At 44.4% G+C, this 19,051-nt stretch overlaps 2 protein-coding genes across 2 annotated transcripts in view; one reads left to right on the top strand and one right to left on the bottom strand.

Moving 5' to 3' along the window:
* Positions 1 to 19,051, top strand: part of T265_08729 (hypothetical protein) — a gene marked incomplete at both ends in the record, with an annotated part of 84,000 nt that overhangs the window by 53,355 nt on the left and 11,594 nt on the right. The window contains one exon of the mRNA XM_009174609.1: positions 7,840 to 8,167. Within this exon, the coding sequence (XP_009172873.1) occupies positions 7,840 to 8,167 (328 nt within the window). The remainder of the gene's footprint in view (positions 1 to 7,839; positions 8,168 to 19,051) is intronic.
* The window catches only part of T265_08730 (hypothetical protein), a gene marked incomplete at both ends in the record, with an annotated part of 81,115 nt that overhangs the window by 54,375 nt on the left and 7,689 nt on the right, over positions 1 to 19,051 (bottom strand). The window contains 10 exons of the mRNA XM_009174610.1: positions 2,620 to 2,852; positions 2,948 to 3,689; positions 6,069 to 6,217; positions 7,222 to 8,209; positions 13,159 to 13,517; positions 14,535 to 14,690; positions 15,017 to 15,196; positions 15,320 to 15,385; positions 15,894 to 16,077; positions 18,730 to 18,849. Of these exons, the coding sequence (XP_009172874.1) occupies positions 2,620 to 2,852; positions 2,948 to 3,689; positions 6,069 to 6,217; positions 7,222 to 8,209; positions 13,159 to 13,517; positions 14,535 to 14,690; positions 15,017 to 15,196; positions 15,320 to 15,385; positions 15,894 to 16,077; positions 18,730 to 18,849 (3,177 nt within the window). The remainder of the gene's footprint in view (positions 1 to 2,619; positions 2,853 to 2,947; positions 3,690 to 6,068; positions 6,218 to 7,221; positions 8,210 to 13,158; positions 13,518 to 14,534; positions 14,691 to 15,016; positions 15,197 to 15,319; positions 15,386 to 15,893; positions 16,078 to 18,729; positions 18,850 to 19,051) is intronic.

Here is a 19,051-nt window from a genome sequence, read left to right as displayed (position 1 = left end):
TTACATGCACACCTGGGTATTTTCGAAACCGCTGGTGTTTTAAGTGTGTCGAATTCCCAAAACTGGGTACTACTCAGCTGGCAGCGTCAACTCACTCATCCTGGTAATCAGTAATCTTTAATAGATGGCACCAGGTGGCTACTGGACAAGAAGAATGTGAACAGAACCACAGGAGTGTCATATGAGTCAAACCAAAAATCAACATTCAAATATTAAGTGTCTTCGACACCATAGCCCTTATTCCACACCCCCAAAACCATGAAGTCCGTGAATGGGTTTCCCTTCAGCTGAAACCCGCCATTTAAATATGATACGAGAGTTTCAGAGAGGTTTGGTAAACAATCGGTGGATTTATTACTGGGTAGCGTTTCGCTTTTGACACAAAAGCTTCATCAGGCCAGGTGAGTAAGGAAGTAGGTTGATTGGGTTTTAAGGCAATCAGGGAACCAGTCGGTGAGATTTATTACGACTAGCCGACTTGATCAGTGCTTGTTCAGTCTGATGTTCCTGTTTGTTGGTTAGTGGGGATGACTAACATTTACGGTAGATTGGTTAGGGGGGAGAAGTTGTCATCATGATGAAACCGGATTTTTCGTCCTCGCTTTTTCATTCTAGGACACCATAATGGAATCGTTCTTTTGGGGTCGTTCACAGGTTTGGTTCACCTGTGTTCGTCTAAGGGTGCCGGGACAATTGCTTTGGGGAGGGGGGTTAATTGGATCTTACTTGTACTTTATACCCGGACTATTTCGCTGATAACTGCACACCGCCTTGTGGCATCTCGGCTAATCTAAAACAGCTCTCCACACGCTTGCAAGTTCTACGACCTCTATTCTATTTACTCTGGGCTGCTTGGCGATTTGCACCGCATCAGCCGCCAGTCGCTGTGGTGTGAATCTTAAACCCCGTCTAAGGATGTCCACATTTTTCAAATCTATCCTATGCCTATGTCTACAGCATGCCTTGCCATTGCAGAATCTTTGACTATCGCCTGATATTCATTTACGTTTCTCGGTGGTCTATTAATGGACCGCTTATGCTCACCGATTCTGGTGTACACTTTCCTGGCTGTCTGACCTATATAAACCTTCGTACAGTCGTTACATTTTATTTTGTGTGCACAGTTCCTAGTCCTATAAACCGGATGGCGATCTTTCAAATGCACTAACACCGAGCGTAAAGTATTGCCCTTCTGGAATCCTACTTCTAATGTTAGCCGTATTCAGTACCCTTCTAATGACTTCAGATGTCCCTGTTTCGTATGGAATGACCGCTGTTCCGATCCACTTGGTATTGGTGTTGGCACCCATAGCCGTCTTGGTTGTCGATTAATTAAACCCACTGGGTATCCGCCATCTTGAAGTCACCCTCTACCTCAAGTTGTCCCGGCACCCTTCGACGAACACAGATGAGCGATATCTGTGAACGACCCCAAGAGGCCTATTCCATTAAGGTGTCCTAGGCTGAAAAAGCAAGGACGAAAAATCGGGTTCAACACATGAAGGCAACTCCTCCCCCCTAACCAGTCTATCGTAAATGTTAGTCATCCCCACTAACCAACAAACAGGAACATCAGACTGAACACATCAGACTGAACAAGCACTGGTCAAGTCGGCTAGTTATAAGAAGTCCCGCGGATTGGTTCCCTGACTGCCTTAAAACCCAATCAACCTACTTCCTTACTCAATTGTCCTGACGAAGCCAAACGTTGCCCAACAATAAATTCACCGATTGTTTACCAAACCTCTCTGAATGATGACTACCCAATCGGTCCCAAATATTTTCCAACTGATTGAAAACAACCTATGAGAGTCCCTTTTGGAGGTTTTTTCTCCTCTGATTAATTACTGCCGATCACTCTAACACATACGCTTCATAAGACCATCTAAATGGGATAAACGAAAAGCGAACTGTTCTGAAAAATTGCCTTTCCTGAAAGTTCTCTTGAGACAACAATATTATAGTAGGTTTCCCATACGGGAAACTCACACGAAACGTCGAGATCGGTTCAAGTCTCCTTTGTCCACAAAACCCCTCTTTCTGTTTATTCATTCGGACGTTTTGGGGCAAAATGAAACCTAGCGAGATGAGTCAACCTTGTGTGATATGGAACTCGCGCTGGAACAAATACACAAAAACTGCAACTTGGGCTGTCGGTGAATTTTCAGCTACCTTATGAGTAGTGCATTCCAAATAACATGTCTCGGTGATGTGTTCGGGGGCCAGCCGTCCCTAATAACCAAACATCACATCATTTGGACGCATGTGTCACGTGCAGGACACGGGCCAGACGTAGGCTTGCCCTGATTGGTCAGAATGCCAGCCAATCCGAGTCAAGCACCTTGACTGGACGGTTCTCGCCCCCTCACGGACATTCTGGCACGACCTTGTGGAACACTCTGTGACTACCCTATATATAAACAGTTGTACTGATTTTCCTTTGTCTCCATAAAGGGCTGTGTAGAGCTACCGTGCGTTTTGATATACCATAGTGGGCGGAGCAGGAAGCCAAGGGACCGACACAGAGTTGCACGACCGTACATCAAGACATAACAGTGAGTCTCTCGACAAACCAAATTAGTTTGCAGAGGAGTGTATATTCGCTAAACTGCAACTTACTTTAACTGGGAATTAATCATTCTGGTTACGAGTTTTTTCTCTTCCCAGTAGTAACGTAATTGACTGAGCCACGAGAACTCCGTGTTCGATTGGCACTTGACCTGAATCAGCTCAGCCAGAACGTCACGAGCATGTACATCAAGCACGATCAGGGCTTGCAGTGTAGTCCGATTCTGTTTGGATAGTTTCCCACGAACCATGGCGACAATCTCCTCGATTTGTTGATTGTTCAGCTGGAGGGTGATGTAAGAAGGTTGTAGGAAACAATGCTGGTTGTATAGCATCAAAGAGTTGATGACAGACGATCAGCGTAACTAAAACCACCTACCCTGAGATAGTCTTGCATGGAAACGACTCCTTCACTAATAGCCTTCTCCGTTTCAAGCGTCCAAAAGTACATTGAGCCGGCCAAGACAGCTTGTCCACACCATGTTTTCACCCATTCTCTGCGAGGCGACTGCAAATAGTCTTCGAGTGCGTTGGAAATGGTCAGATGAACCGAGGTGATCATATCATCTTCTAGTTCAAGAAGCCACTTCTCTACTGCTCCACGTGCTTTGGAGGTCGAAATCACATCTTTCAGTTCGACAATCTCGTTCTCACTGCTCTTGATATGGGTAATATCCAGATTTTTGGTGAATGTAAGTGAAGCGATTCCTTCAAAACACTTTTTCAGATGCGGTTGAACACGCGTAGGGTCTTTGGTCTCGGATAAAATTTCCAACAATTCGTCGTTGGACAGGAAGAAGAAACGCGGAAAATAGAGACGCTTTTTTTCCAGATAGGCATTCAGTCCTTTGAGAATGGCCTCAAGTAGATCGTTGGATTTCTTAAACTTGTCCAACATTTTATCTATTGTAATCACGGTCATGATGTGACGATCCAGATTGGCTTGTTTCATCAATTCCTTCCATGTTTTGTCCACAGTCGTAAACTTACGACTCTCATCCGGCATCTGCGCCATGATATCAGGGGAACTGAAAATCGGTTCTAAATAGAGCCACGTCGCTTGGACCTTCATCCATTCATCTAGGATATCTTGCGTCAAAATCAACTTTGCCTCCCATTCGCTGAAATATGATAGATAAAGAGCTGGAAGTTAGAGGATGCTTGAAAAGTTGCCTGCGAGTTGGGGCTGTAGGTGTTCACAAGCCTAACAACGATACAGACACTTTGAGCACTATTAAGACTGTGAATCATAGCACGAGAACAACAAACATGTGGTCATTTTCTCTTGAAACTGACTTTTGAATAGAATCAGTCGAAGGGCACTGAACGCAGCTGAAGGGACTCTCACAAATTTCCTGATTGTGTGCCTTTGCTTAACCTTCCAACCACTGCAGTGGCATAGGGAAACCAACCTAGCGCGACCAACCTACCAAGACAACGGCAGCGTTGTCTGTCTGATATGCACCACTGAGTACGAGAACTACGAGGGGTCCCATTGCCCAATTTGACCCGATGTATTGACGATAGCCCCCCTCCTTGGCGATACAAGGACGTATGTTTTGGCAAACCAGTATCGAGATTAAGAATGAATGTACGCTGACAGGATTTGCCCATGGGTTTGTGGACGTTTTTCTTCACAACTCCCGGCATTCGTGAAAGTGAGATACCGTAATATTCGGTCGTAACTTGCTCTACTATGACGTTCGGTAGGTGGTCGTTTAATTCCACCTGTATCCACTCAGTGGTCTCGTTGTCGTGACATAGTGCACCTGCTTACCTGAGTCAAATGGCGTGAAGTTTCAGACCACGCCTTCGGTTTCATCCACTTGTGGGTTGAAATGGTCAAAGTGACACACCTCATGGTCGTACTGAGAACAAATAGGTTTGTTGGCATTTTGAATTCGACCTCAAAATCACAACCAGAGGTCACGCTGAGAGTACGGCACCTCCCCCGACACACAGAGATTGGTGAATGAGTGCTTGAATTCCCCGAGAACCAGTGACAGGGAGGAAAAAGCGAGCTACCAGGCCGCCGAACTATGGAAATCAGCTGATTCTGTTTTCAAAACGATTGGAAAAGGTCTCATCGTTTGAGAGAGTTTGGGTAAACAGCTGATACTCTGTTGCCACTTTTAGGAGGTAGTTGACAGTACGCTTTCGATGAGGGTTGTCGGTAATGGAATGGGACTTCATGGGACTATCATAGGGAGAAAGTTTTACGAGCTTTCGGTGAAACGATACACTGACAGCGTTTCTGTGGAATGAAATATACAACAGATTTGACCAGCACTTTATCGTGTATGTTTAGGATGTCTCACTGTATTTTTGTTGTAAACCGCGGAATTACTTATTGATCTTGCTTGTTCATAGAAGTTGATGAACCGCCGATTGTGCTGAAGGCACAGAGCTGGTTGATAATGTTCGCTTTAAATAAATCGGATCAATGTAGAAGTTCCACTCATACAAAACTAAAAATGTATGAATTGCGCTTCTCTAGTCAGACAGTCGGACAAGTTTTCGCAGAATGACATGACTTTTGACGTTGCTAAGTGTCATCCGTGTATGCTTGCACTGTAGGTATGCATTTTATGGGTTTACATAGTGTTACGATAGAAGGATAGCCAAATTTAAGTAAATGAAGATTCGAATTCGTTTCCGTTGTCTAAAACCGGTTGCACTTAAACATCTAACGGAGCCTGTAAATGAAATCAGTTTATGCCGAGAACCAATGTGCAGACGTTTCATCTTTATTGGGAATCATTAGCACTGCGTACCTCACGAAACTCCAGAGAATCTCGAACATGCGACTATCTCACGAAACTCCAGAGAGTCTCGAACATGCGACTCCCGGCTTAACCGTTCGAATACGAGCAGCTGATTAGCATTGTGATTAGCTATCGCCTAGACAGAATATAGCGTCAATCATCCTTCAACCACAGGGTTCGCGTCATGTGGTCACGTGCTGACTGGCCCCTCGAGTGATGACTACTCAGATGGAGGCTCCACTCATCGGGTGTATTTTATTCATGCTCTGAGCCACTTAAGGCCTGTTGGCGGTGTGACGGGATTCGGGAATCTTAATGGAGCTTTCTTCCTGTAAATGAAGCTAATGTATGCTGAAAAGTCAGGAACACTGTACAGCTATTTCACTCTCATCGAAAAGCAGCAGTAACGTGCATCTTACGAAACCCCATGAAGTCGCGAACCAATAACGTAAACAACGATTTTGGTGCGAGTCATATGATAATTTTCCCATAAGTCTTACTGTTTAAACGAACCAAGAAGTCGTGAGATTTCCTCCTAGGTGCATTTCTTGGTTCCCCACCAGCAACTGATGATGATAGTACTACAGCACCTAGAAGTAAAACATTGTGCTGAAAAATGGCTGCAAGAAAAGCAAAGGATCACTACATGGAAAGTACTATGATCCCCTACTTCTGAGACCGGTACCAGGAGAAAAAAACCTATTTCTTATTGAAAAAACTATCTGTTAGTCTCACCGAATCTCGGTTTCAAAAGGCTTGATAAATGGTGAACCACGCATTGTCTGGGCCTTTACGATGTGGTCGTCAAGCAGAACCTGGATGTCATCCACAGAGGAAAGAATGACGGTGCCACTGTCGCGGTAAGGAATCAAGCTGAATTCGAGCTAAATGACAGGACAGAATGAGAAGATTAGATATGAATAGGTGACATGAGACTAGTCAATTAAGTAGTCTTCATCTAAGACTTGTGATTTTACTTTAAACGTTGAAGTCTTGGGTGAATTGATCCATATGTACAAGTATCACACAACCAGAGGAGATCATATTGAGCATTTGACTTAGACGATATTCACCTTTCTTTTTAAGTCTTTCTTGTCGACAGGTTTCATATATAGCTGGGTAAATGTAGCTCTGGATAACCTATTGCCTAAGGTGCGAACTTACTGAGCGGAAAGACCGGCATCAAGAATGCTCGAACAAAACGGCAGTAACTCAGCCCTCGTGCCTCGTTCGGTGCCATAGTAACTAGGCCGATGAACGTGAATTGACTGTCCCACCGAGGTCTTAAGGGTCTGTCTTGACATTTTGATGCCAGCCAGCGTGTACTTTTAAAGAACAGGCTTCGGGATGGACGGAAACAGCTCCACCGTCTGTCTGAATCGATCGATCCTATGCTGATTGCTGTTCTAGCAACCCAATCTCAGGAACGTGAGCTGGAAGCTCTAGTCATGGGTCATGCGTTGAGCCAGGTCTAGCCGCTTTTTGAAATCTCACACTGAATATCCCCTCCGAAGGCCGCGTGACAGAGCAATTACTGTTTGTCACTCGGTCAATCCACTTGCCCTATTGGACTGCGCAATCAGCATCGTTGAAATGCACAGGAAAGTGGTTAGATTGTTTCAACAGGAAGTTGGACATGTTTAGTCGTCTAGTTTGATATACTACTTCACTGAAGGTAATGGGGAATTCGGGGTAGCAAAGCACCCACCACTGTGTTAGGGGATGCTCTCAATTTAGTCAACCGAAGACATGATCAGGTAGTCAATATCTAACTGGTAATTTCTAGTCATATGACCCACATAGAAAGTGTTGATGACTACTCATAAAGCCTAACCATGCTTGTCAAGACCAATGGAAATGTGTCTTATAGACTCCTGAAGTTGCTTACTGGAGCCCATTCTTTGCGCATCTTGTCCAATGCTTTCTCCAAGCTATGTTCTTTTGTGGCGGCCTCGGAAATCGCATCGAATTTGGGAATGTGCGGTTCCAGATTCATATCCACCAACTTGGCCAAACACATGCCCTCTTCATTACGTAACGTGTAACCAACCACTTCGGAAATTTGAGCCCAGTGACGGTCCCGTAAACCGGGGTTGAACAACGTTCGTATAAGTGGTAAGTGTTCTTTGAATTCTTCCACCTTGCTGCGTACTTTCGCAGCGATTTTACGTGGTGCCGGGAGAGTGTCGAATGACTTTTCAAGTTTATATAGTGTTCTGTACTGGTTGGATACCTCTAATTCCACCTGCTCGGGGTCAACTTTGTCCATCGGCCCGTCCATCCAATCCCTGTACTTTGTGTTGAATTCCACCGCTGTCTCGTACAGCCTCAAAAATGGCCTAAGTGCACTTTGAATCTCAGCCCGCAGTGGGTAGGATGTCGTGTCCCACTTAAGTGCCTCTTCATCCGTATTGAAACCTTCTATTTTCAGGGCTGCTTGTTCAAGCTTTACATCCAGCGCTTGTGCCTTCTTCAAGTACCGGTTGATCTCATTCAAATCACCTAGACCTTGGAATTCGTCAACTTGTCGTCGGTACGCCTCCAACTCTTCCAGGAAGCGTTCTCTTCTGTATCGCAACCCAATTTCAAACTCTTCGCGTTTGATTTGAGCGGTTCGGCGATTCTCTTCAAATACATCTTCCATTCGCATGTGCCACTCAAAGACTTGACTGTTGATGCGCATATCGGATGGGTTCAGCTGGGCGTGATCCATCAGGAACAACAGACGGTCTCTGGACTGGTCCAATTTACGCTCCAAATCATGCATTGTCACCTTCTCAGTATGATTGACGAATTCGGTGAGTTGCATCATATGTGTAATATCGGTTGGTATAGTAAGTGCTTTGGACGCGATCGCCTCGTATTCCGTGATCAGTCTAGAGAACAAGTGAGGGGGGAGAGGGAGGGTTAAAGTACAGCCTGGTTAGGACTTGCCAGAATCGACGGTGCAACACCATGTACAAATGAACTGACCAATTACTTTGTAGCCCGACGGCAGCGCACAGAAGTCGAGTAAACGTGCGCATTTTAGTGGATGCATACTGGGGGAAATATCATCGAATCTGGCAGTCTTAAATGGCCGAAACAACTTTGCAGATGACGAAGATAATGACAAGCTCCCGGTTGTGGGAACTTGAATCTGACTCTTCAAAATGGTAAATCACAGTTTGGTCTACCTTAGTATCTGAATTAAGAATAAATGGAGTCTATGAAAACCGGGATTTCATCGTGCAAATGTCATTAGTATATGCCGAAAAGCCGCGGAACACTGATCAATCCGCTTCGAACGAACTGCCGCAGAGATTCGAACTCGGCTACAAAGTGATGAATAAGCCGTTTGACTAGGAGCGGTTGATCAACAGTATGATTAACTCGCACTTAATCAGGATAGAGCACTATTCATTCTTCATTCAAGGGATCCACATCACGTGGTCATGTATTGACTTGCTCCTCGGTGACGACTTCGCAAGAAACCATCAGCAACTAGCATCTCGCGAATCTCCAGAAAAGTTCGAACATACAACCATCGTGGATAGTCGCTAGGAGATTACGAACTCATTTTGAAAACAGTCATGCCCAGTTTACCATAAACCGAGGAAAATATTGAGTCTTATTCAAGTTTAGGAAAACCACCGGTGTTTTCACGTGAAACGTTCCTCTCTCGTCAGATTAAACTTTGTGCGAATGTTCCTTGATATGTACTGCGTCTTGGACTGAGCGACATACCTGACACTGGCTTACAAGTGCATGCACAATCCTTCTGATCTACTAAAATGTACAACCTTGACCTTTTGGGTGAGGGCAAAAACGTTTCATTGGAAACAACTCAACTCAAGTTTGTTTGCGAATGCCCATACCAAATTCGATGCAAAAGAAGTCGAAAAGATCAGGTACTGGGTCTAACATTTCGTTCGGTTGGGCTGTAATATCGAAGTTTATTACCCACCCGCACCCATAGCAAAGAATTACCAAACTACGTAAGCTGAGTCCACCCGATGACCAATCATCGGGACCCCAGTTGCTCTGGATCAGTCGAACTAGTGAGCTCAAGTTCGGTAGTCGGTCGAAATAGCTCGGGTGGAAGCTTTGTTCAGCTGTGGCACTCTTCGGAGCTTAACAGCCATGACAAGCCCGGAGAACGGAACAACAACCGCTTGAGGTCAAGTCACACGGAAAGTCCAAAACACCTGAAAGCTGACTAGTCTACTTCTTTTTTTTCTTCTAATTTTACTCTGCGGTGCTAAAGCGTTCCTGGCTAGATTGGTGGAGTACGGAATACTTCATATTGCGAAAGGCTGACTTCCAAACACGGTTACCTACAATGTGTTTTGCAGAGGGAGGTTTCTTATTTGAAGGAATTGCTTTGTTCATAATGTGAAAAACCGGAAAACTCCAAAACCGATTCCTTCCTCAACGTGTTTCTCAAATTTTTGTTTCCAATACAGAGAAAGCACTGTGATGTGAACTGATCTGATCACATGAACCGATCGATTCTACTCTAAGGTGTTCTTCAAAACTTGTCGGTGTCTTGGGAGTTCAACCTGGATAGAGAAACTCTCAGTTCGAGGGTGAATATGACTCATCCTGTTACACTGCACAGTGCTTCTTGCTCTTCTATGGAATAATTCATGTATACCTGTCCACCAAAGCACTTGCATAGATATGTACACGGAGGGGATCGGCTGTCCGTCCCAGGATTCAAAACAACTTCTAACTTCACACAAGTTGAGGTAAACTGGGAACACAAGCATCATACATCATGGTATTCTTAGTCCTTGGTTATTCTAGCAATGATACGAAGACAGCCCGGGCACATAGCAACCTAGAACTCTAAGTCGTTCGCACCTGAGAGCGGCTCGGTTATTGACCCCCACATACCACACGCTAACCTGTATTACAGTCTCAGAGCGGAGGGATTTTCACGTGAAACGTTCCTCTCTCGTCAGATTAAACTTTGTGCGAATGTTCCTTGATATGTACTGCGTCTTGGACTGAGCGACATACCTGACACTGGCTTACAAGTGCATGCACAATCCTTCTGATCTACTAAAATGTACAACCTTGACCTTTTGGGTGAGGGCAAAAACGTTTCATTGGAAACAACTCAAACAACTCAAGTTTGCGAATGCCCATACCAAATTCGATGCAAAAGAAGTCGAAAAGATCAGGTACTGGGTCTAACATTTCGTTCGGTTGGGCTGTAATATCGAAGTTTATTACCCACCCGCACCCATAGCAAAGAATTACCAAACTACGTAAGCTGAGTCCACCCGATGACCAATCATCGGGACCCCAGTTGCTCTGGATCAGTCGAACTAGTGAGCTCAAGTTCGGTAGTCGGTCGAAATAGCTCGGGTGGAAGCTTTGTTCAGCTGTGGCACTCTTCGGAGCTTAACAGCCATGACAAGCCCGGAGAACGGAACAACAACTGCTTGAGGTCAAGTCACACGGAAAGTCCAAAACACCTGAAAGCTGACTAGTCTACTTCTTTTTTTTCTTCTAATTTTACTCTGCGGTGCTAAAGCGTTCCTGGCTAGATTAGTGGAGTACGGAATACTTCATATTGCGAAAGGCTGACTTCCAAACACGGTTACCTACAATGTGTTTTGCAGAGGGAGGTTTCTTATTTGAAGGAATTGCTTTGTTCATAATGTGAAAAACCGGAAAACTCCAAAACCGATTCCTTCCTCAACGTGTTTCTCAAATTTTTGTTTCCAATACAGAGAAAGCACTGTGATGTGAACTGATCTGATCACATGAACCAATCAATTCTACTCTAAGGTGTTCTTCAAAACTTGTCGGTGTCTTGGGAGTTCAACCTGGATAGAGAAACTCTCAGTTCGAGGGTGAATATGACTCATCCTGTTACACTGCACAGTGCTTCTTGCTCTTCTATGGAATAATTCATGTATACCTGTCCACCAAAGCACTTGCATAGATATGTACACGGAGGGGATCGGCTGTCCGTCCCAGGATTCAAAACAACTTCTAACTTCACACAAGTTGAGGTAAACTGGGAACACAAGCATCATACATCATGGTATTCTTAGTCCTTGGTTATTCTAGCAATGATACGAAGACAGCCCGGGCACATAGCAACCTAGAACTCTAAGTCGTTCGCACCTGAGAGCGGCTCGGTTATTGACCCCCACATACCACACGCTAACCTGTATGGCAGGTACGCAAATGGAAAATTGATTCAGCACACTGCTAACGTGTAAGAACCAGAGAGACCGTAATTCGAAAAGGTCGCACTTCCGGATTTATCAAGATGGCTATGCAGGCTGTAAGGCTGATCGAGGAAGTTGAGGACATGTGGGAGACCACTTTGAAGATGACGGTGAAGTACTGATGGCTCATCAACTCAGCTTATTTAGCACCAATATCGGTCCATTTTGGTGACCGAAAGAGACAGAACGCAGTGGCCTGAGCTGAATTGGTGATTGAAATGCGTTGAACCAAGGACGGCAATTGAATAGTATATATTTGCTGTCGAGAAAAGATAGTAAAAAGGTCTCCGGTGAAGTAGTCACTTATAATATAGGGTTAAAAATTGGACAAAATACTGACCGCGATCGTCAACATATTGTGGGGTGTCATGGCACCCATAAGCCTGATTCAACTACCAAGAAAAGAGATATCCCGTAGGGAGGGCATTTTGGAAATGCAAAGAAAGCTTCCGGTTTGAAGTTGGCGCAAATTTCCAGTGCTCTGGTCGAACTGTACAACTATCTGCAGTACACTTCAAGCAGAATTACTAGTGTTATACCAATCTGTTATATCTGACTGATGTCCCCGCTCCAGTACCCAGTACCAGGAAGGGACTCGCCGATAAGGAACACAACAACCTTATTCGGAACAAGCGAGTGCGACAGCGTGAGTGCGAAAACACAACGTCCCGCAAGCTATTTGATTGGAAGGACACAGTCCGGCCTTCGTCCAACGCTGTCTCGCACCGTCTGGCTTTGATACAACGCATACTGAGGGGGCGTTGTCTGTCTGGCCAGCATCTGGTAGTGGAGTTGAGGGTCTCAGTAGATTTCGGGCATCCCGTGGTTACTTTCAGGAATATGACCTCCGTGATAATTAGACGTTATGATGTGCTGCATGACGTAGTTGTCACATTTTGGGGTGAGAAAACACAGATGCTTTTGAAGATGAACGGCCCCACCCTTGTTACCAGTACTACCCTTTGAAGATATCATCGCTTCAATAGCAGTTTCGCACACATGTTTCTATACGTCAGAGCTACTGGCGAAGAATGTGCCCACTGTTTCTCGATAGTGTCCCGTCAGAATTGCGAGGTATATATTCATATCGTAGAGTCACATGAAACGATAACCAGCCAAATTGGTTTTCTATTCCTTCGAAAGCCTGACAAAGTAAAGTTTTCCTCACAAGGACTGTGTGAACTAGCAGAGGCGACTAGCACGTGTTCAGGGATCTGATCAAATCTGATCGAATCGTACAGCCGACTGCATTTAAGTAGTATGCAAAAGGTGACTACGGGGATTGACGCAGAATCTTGTTTTGGTATATGAGGGATACAGTTTAGCGTGTTCAAGATCACCAACTCAAAATTTCACATCGTCTAGTCTAGTATGATTTCCAACTAATCTTCATGTGTATGTCAGTTTTCACTGACCAGTGTGCATGTTTTGGTGGATGGTGTAGATTCAAATATTATACAATGTCCAAAGGACAATTTGCAATGTCAGCTATCGGTCAGAGGGATACATTACCCAACTCGAAGCACCCAAATAGGGCTTTCAGACTCTCATCATTACCATCCACAGATGAAACAGTTGGGATAAGAATAACTCACTGTCTATTAATGGTTCGATGATCCTCCATAATACGATCAAGTATTCTATCTCCAATGGCTTCAGCACGTTTTGCCAGTGCCCGTATCAAGTCATCACAGTGAATTTCAAAGAGACCCAGTTTGATGACTCTTCTTGACTCATACTGTATGCGTTTCATCAGTCGTGTGTACTTGGTCAGCTCGCGAGCCAGATCGTCAAAACTTGGACCTTCTGGTATCTCTTCTTCATCCTTTCGAACCGGCATTCCAACTTCTTCCATACTATCGAGGGATTCTTCGTCTTCTTCTGAGATGGGTTTGACCGGTTCAATCTTTTCAGGAACTTTAGGGGAAAGCAGTGCTTCGACATCTCTTTCAGCCTGGAATAGGATGGGGTATACAAATTATTGTAGGTACTTTTTTTATTGCATTGTGCTTGTTTTCCAAACTTTGCTTTTTCTATCCAAAAACCTACTCTTGAGTGAAGGATTAGAAATAGGTCGCACACTTGCAAGTGTTTCGAGCACCCAAAAGATGAGGTTTTCAGACTAAAATTGACTAATCACTGGATATTCACTGGGCTGAAAACAAGAACGTGGTCATTACAATTTGACTGAGAATTGGAGGAAGAGTTTGTCAAAGTCTTCCACGATATGGACCCAGATGGTTGAGCTACGTTATGGACGCGACGAATTGCTTGAACAGATTTAAACAGCTTTCTTCGCCTCGATTTATCCTCACAGTCTGGCCAAGTGCACGTGCTGTGGTTGCGCTCACTAAATCCGCCTACGCATATCGATCAGCTATTGAGCATTCACGCCAAACGGACATCAGCTTCAGTCCGGTCTCCTATTGGCTCTTTTTTATCGGCCCATCGGCTTGCGCCTATTCTCCGCAAGATATCTATAAGATAATGAGCTTAGGGAAATACACTCATTTGCAAATCCATTTGGTGCAACTGAATCTCTCGTTTATGATATTCTTCAGCTGAATGTTCTGCACGCAGACTGCCTCATGTTTCAGTTGGCACGATATTCGAGGTATCGCAGTTGAAGAATTTTCAGCAACCTTGTGAGTAGTTTCCTTTTTAAAAATATACTGCGCTATCTCGAATATCGTACCATCTAAAACTATTGCAGTGAAATTATCAAAGTCAGTAAACATTTCATTCATCAACACCATTATTACAGTACCCAAGTCGTACACTACCGGAATCCGGAAGTCTGTTGATCACAATGGGATGTACGGCATACTCCCTCCACCCAAAAGACGAGTACGATCGAGATAAGGTCAACAGACGCATACGAAAGCCAGGACAGTTTAAAACGTGAAACTTCGAACTGATACGTGTTGCGGTGAGCAAATCGAAAATCGACAGGATAGACCTAACAACATACCTGTCTGTTCACCAAAAATTGATACTTGTCATATTCGCGCGTATGTGATTCTGGACCTTTGGCTTCCCATTTCAGCATCTTCTTCACACTTGCTTTATATTCGTCCAGGATTTCGCTAAGTATCACTGGATGGAGGGTTGCATTATCGTCAGCTTGCTAAACAAATCAAGGAGAGTGAAAGGCACGTGAACGGGTTTGTCAATGAACTATGGTTGTTCTAGACCGACTGGTTGAAAAATCGTCTGCCGGAATTCGAAAAGAATTTAACCTAACATACGTTTTGCTTGAACAATAAAAGAACGGAAAACTAAGGGAATGTACGCTCAAATTGTCTCATTGTAGCAAGGAGATTGTAAGGATAGTCATTTCATTGAGTACATGCTGAATATGGGGTCAAGTTTGATATCTGTCCCCTGGTTTAGGATACAACCCATCTTTGAAACCCTGCACTACACAGACAAATTTGATGCGTGCAAGCTTACCCACTCTGAATACAACCTTGTTTCGATTCTTGGGATACTTTGAATCACTTTGTGCATGTTGTCAAACATGCTTAGGAGCACGGTCTCGAACTCTTGTATTGACGGTTCAAACCGAATGGTTGACTCATCCAAAAGCAAGCGAATTATGAATCCGGGCATCTCATGGCCGAAGGAAGTGTCCTGAAATCCATTAGGAAAACGTGGACTTTGCATAAATGAATCAAGTTGTTAGTCACAAGTTATCAACACATCGGAACAGGGGCAAAAAAACATGAATTTAACGCAAGAACCGATGTGACGTACAAATCTCTTGTTGAACATGATGTGCCCTTGGTACTGCCTTTCAGGATGAATTCTTTCGATGAGACGCTGACGACAGAGAAAATGGCGTAGTTGGTCAGATGGTCAATGCTTACAACCTCTCGCAGCTACAGATAATCCAGTCAATCTTGGGGATATTGAAATGTACCAGAAATGACTCATTCGTAGACCTACTAGACCGGGCTGTCAATATAATCCCGTCCATATAACTCGACATAAAGGTGGTGATTCGAATCCAACTCTAGCATCTCGAATGGTCTCGTCTGGGCTTGGGCAACCCCTCATGCTTTCTTTGCTTGGCTTGGTACCAAACTCTTGTTAGCAGTGAAGTCAAGAGGCGAGTTATCTTGTACGCGGTAGCGTTCCATTGGAGACGACGGCCCAAAGAAGGATAACAAAATTTCAGCAAATTGGTTTCATGTCATCATGCTCCAAATAAAAGCAAGCGGGTGAAAACACAGTTGTTTCTAAGTCACTGCGCTAAGCGTAGCTATGTACCTATTGGGTAGAAACTGATGTACTTCATATATCTCAAACAGCATGTAAAAGAACATACCGGAGGATGACACACGAGGTTTTTGTAGTCCAGCATTGAGTTAAGGCCCAGATTCTGTAAATTTTCAGTCATGAGCGTCGCTGCACATCGATAGAATGCCTCGAGTTTTCCGGAACCATCATTTGGTGGTATAAGCTTCTTCTTGTTTCCTTGATAAAATATGTTTTGAACCTCGTTAAGCCATCTTGCGGAGGAAAAAGACAAAAAGGAGACATTCGGTCACGTTTATTGTCATGGGGGCGAGATGGCTCTGGTTAGAGCGAGAATCTACTGATCGGAAGGTTTGTGGTTCGAATCCGATCTCTGCTTCCCGACTTCCTCTGTCTAGGCTTGAGCAGTCTGGCAGTATCCCAGCCCTTGCGCTTCCTTCTGGTGGCATGGCAATTAGGTACTGAAAGGGTGCTAGAGCTGGACGATTTTTGTTTATGACCGTAGCAAATACACAGAACGTCTACAATATTTGAAAGGCTCTTTGAGTTCTGTATTCCCCTAAACTTCAGGAGCTTGAGCACTTGAGGCGTTCAGCAGAAGGACCACAAATGAGTCAGGTAAAATCAGTGGTATTGGTGGGCCACATAATCCGAGTAAACCCCTACGTTCATATTGTTGCTAGCTAGCGTGCATACTCTAGCTGATCAAGGACAATATGATTGTACCAACGAGACTTTAGCGCAAAACGTGGGCTATTCTTTGATGAGTTCCTACAGAATTTGCCCCAAACACGCGTTTTACGAATAACAAGCCTGTGACCCGACAAGCCTGCAGCTGGTGAAGCGGAACGGAAAGAGTAGAATGAAACGAAGCTTGTTTGGGATGACACCAGCTTCAGAAAGAAGACACTTGAGATTATCATCCGTTTATTTTTAGATATGTTTGTTTAGAGAGTGGATGTATAAGAGATCATGGTCCTTTCAGCCGCATCTCACAGATCCGCACAAACAAATCCAAAACCCTGTCGATCCCATCAAGGAACAGCAAACAACTGGCTTAGTACAGTTAGGTTTCCTTCAAAAAATCGAAAATTTTCGATGTCCAACCTGTTCCTCTTTTTTCTTTCATCTATGTGACCGACAATAGCTTTTCCTTCGACCACGGGCAAATAAATTACTTCACAGTTAGCGAAATACACTCATCTGCAAACTAATTTGGTTCTTTCGAGGGACACACCTGGAACCCAGCTGAATCTCTCGTTTATGATGTTCTCAGGCAACTGAATGTGCTGCACCAGGTCGCCTCATAATTCAGTCACTACGATATTCGAGATATCGCGATACATGTATATTTGGAATGCGCTACTCATATGGTTGCTGAAAATTCGTCGAAAGCTGCTTTACAATAAAGCGGTATATGAAAATCTGAAGAAGTCCAAATATAATGACGCAGTCACGGTAAATTTTCAGAGCTAATCAGTTTTCTCTTCCCCATTAGGTCATCTAGCATCCATCCCAGTTCTTCGAGCGTCTTAAGGCCATAATGCACGTTTACTTCAAATAAAATTCTGTTATCCACCTCCCCCAGGTTTTGGAGAGCATGACTTTTGGAGAGGCGTATTTCAGCCGATACATCATCAGCTATCTTATGGATAAGTTACTACGATTCCGGTACATCAAGCAAGTGGTCATTAGGCTGTGTTTGCGCTTCAGGGTATGCACAGTTTGAAGCCAACATTACTATAGTTGTGGTCGCAGGTCGCCGGTTTAAATCTTCTGCGGATTCCGGAATTAAAAAAGCAACATCTAATTAACTCTTCTATCCACCAGTCGATTTTACGTGCCGTTGGAATTTCCAGCACTCGCCCCAGTCCACCGGTCGAAGGATAAGTTGAACGGTGAGACTGCTCAGTGGTTAAAGCGCGAATTTACTGACCGGAAGGTCCGTGGTTTGATCCAGACCTCTGTATCTCGACCCCCCCACTGTCTAGGCTTGAGCAGCCTGGCGGTATCCTAGCCCTCGTGCTTCCTTCGGGTAGCATGGCAGCCGGGCACCGAAAGGGTACTGCAGCTGAACGCTTCTTTTCGCCCATTTCCTTCCAAACTACTCATACGCAGTGGGCAGTAGCTGAAATACTGAAGAATAACGAAACTAACAGAACTGTTCCTCTGAAGAGCCCACTTCGACAACGGGTTGGATCACAACCAGCTTTCCCGTCTATAACCAAATGGGTGTACGTAATGCTGTCCTTAGTGAGGGCTACTCAGACCGCTGCTTGTGGTCAAACAACTGAACCTCTAATCAATCGGTAGGTTACGAATTCGAATAGCTCTGGAGATTCGTGAAATATGAATGGTTGACTACTGATAATAGGGGCAAAACAGCTATACAGTGCATTTTGTAATGCACTAGTCCTAAGGTTGCTGAAAACTCCTCTTCGCTGTTTCTGTATAGACTGGATTCACTCACGGGACGAAACTCCGATTGAAGAATTCCCAAATGTTCTCATGCTATCAGCTGTCATACTGAGTGCGAAGCCTGACGCGTGCCTGTGCCTTTTCATCTCAGCCAGACAGTAGGTTATCCCCATATTATGTACAACCTATGGGGCGAGGTGGTCCAAGTGGTTAGGGCGCAAACGTACTGACCGGAAGGTCCGTAGTTCGAACCCGACCTCTGGCTCTCGACTTCCCTGTCTTAGGCAACCTGGTAGTATCCTAGCCCTCGTGCAACCTTCGGGTGGCATGGCAGTTAGGCACCGAAAGGGTGCTACAGCTGAACGACTTACAATGTACAACTAACAGAACTGCAAGAATGTTAGTCGCCAGAAAGCACAAAGAAGACCAAGTTCATGCAGTGAAATTCAAAAAAATGGCAACAAGGTACTAAATGTGAGAAGGCTTACTTCTTCAAAAGCCGCTCCTTGGCTGCCTCGATGTGTTTGTTACAAATTTGCTGGAATGTTGTGAGGTCAATAGCCGTTGGCTTTGTGTATAGTTCCTGAATGTCAATCAGACGCAGATCACTGGAAGAGAATGCAGTTTTTTTCAGGAAATCAAATATAGTACATGTTTCCGACAATATTCGTCGATTTGTTTATGAAAGTTGCTGTCTTACTCATTTGGCGTGTTCCCACAACTAATTCAAGCAGTACTGAGGGGCTCATCCTTAAACAATGATAGAATAGCCAGGTTTGATAGTCTTTTTTTGCTGAGCTCTTTTCAGCT

This window comes from Opisthorchis viverrini (assembly GCF_000715545.1).
Source record: "Opisthorchis viverrini unplaced genomic scaffold opera_v5_231, whole genome shotgun sequence".
NCBI classification, from domain to species: domain Eukaryota; kingdom Metazoa; phylum Platyhelminthes; class Trematoda; order Opisthorchiida; family Opisthorchiidae; genus Opisthorchis; species Opisthorchis viverrini.
Note: the sequence above shows the minus strand (reverse complement) of the source record. Positions and strands in the feature narration are given on the sequence as shown.